The sequence below is a fragment of the Verticillium alfalfae genome, genomic scaffold (assembly GCF_000150825.1).
Source record: "Verticillium alfalfae VaMs.102 supercont1.1 genomic scaffold, whole genome shotgun sequence".
Taxonomy (NCBI): domain Eukaryota; kingdom Fungi; phylum Ascomycota; class Sordariomycetes; order Glomerellales; family Plectosphaerellaceae; genus Verticillium; species Verticillium alfalfae.
The window spans coordinates 665555-666540 of NW_003315038.1; the positions used below are offsets into that span (position 1 = coordinate 665555).

Sequence of the window (986 nt, forward strand, 5' to 3'; positions counted from 1 at the left end):
CACGTTTCCCTTTGGCAGTCCCTTCTTGAGTCCTGGAGGTGTCGGGACTTTCCACTTCGGCCTGATGATGGCGCTGCCCGTCTTTTCCTCGTTGATCGCCAGCCCCATGAGCTTCGTAAAATCGGTGATGGCGCTCCAGGCGGCGACGCACCTCTGTTCGGAGCCCCAGAGCCACATGTCGTCATGCAGCCGGTAGAGTCGCGCACCGTCTGCCTTTTGGTTCACGGCAAAATCGAGACAGAACAGCATCGATTCAGCGAAGAAGTCGGCGATCGGCGTGCTGAGTGGTGTGCCTCTCTTCCGTACCTGCGGTTGCGCGTCGCAGGGGTCCTCTTCGAATCGTAAGGGACACTCCAGAGCTTTCCGGAAGAACGCGATCCAGTCGGTGTCAACACCAAAGAACTCGAGCACCGCGTAGACGGACGAGTGCGGAACGCTGGGGCCGAACCACTTGAAGTCGGAACGAATGACGGTGATGTCCTGACCGAGCCTGGTCTTCATGATGATGCTCGTTTGCAGAATATGCAAAAGGTTCTGAACTACCTTGATGTGAGATTTCCTGCTGTCGTTTGCGGCTGCTTCCCCTTGGTTGTATCCACCACGCTGCTCGTCCATGGTCGCTGGCAACTGGTCGAGCAACACCTCGGCTCGGTAATGACTATCCAAGTCTTGGTGTACGCTGCCGTTAGCACTCTGATACCTAGGCGTGTTGAGGAAGAACATCCGCCGGCGGGCATCTTCTTTGTCCATTGGCGGCACCGTCGTCTTTGGTACACCGGGGGCGGCCAGGAAGTCAGAGAAGGCGGATCGCATCAGCACACCCCAGCTCCTCCCGATGTAGTAGAGGAATAGTGTTTGAAGCAGATCCTCATCCGGGTAGAAGCGGTAGCGACCGTTCAGCTGGCGGCGAGGGGTGATGGTGCACACCGAGTCCCACGACCAAGACTTGCGTGTCCGCATGCGCATGTTGAGCACGTCAGCGATCT

The 986-nt window shown here is 57.7% G+C and overlaps 1 protein-coding gene across 1 annotated transcript in view; it reads right to left on the reverse strand.

Moving 5' to 3' along the window:
* VDBG_00223 (conserved hypothetical protein) overlaps window positions 1-986 on the reverse strand; it is a gene marked incomplete at both ends in the record, with an annotated part of 2665 nt that overhangs the window by 917 nt on the left and 762 nt on the right. The window contains one exon of the mRNA XM_003008496.1: window positions 4-826. Within this exon, the coding sequence (XP_003008542.1) occupies window positions 4-826 (823 nt within the window). The remainder of the gene's footprint in view (window positions 1-3; window positions 827-986) is intronic.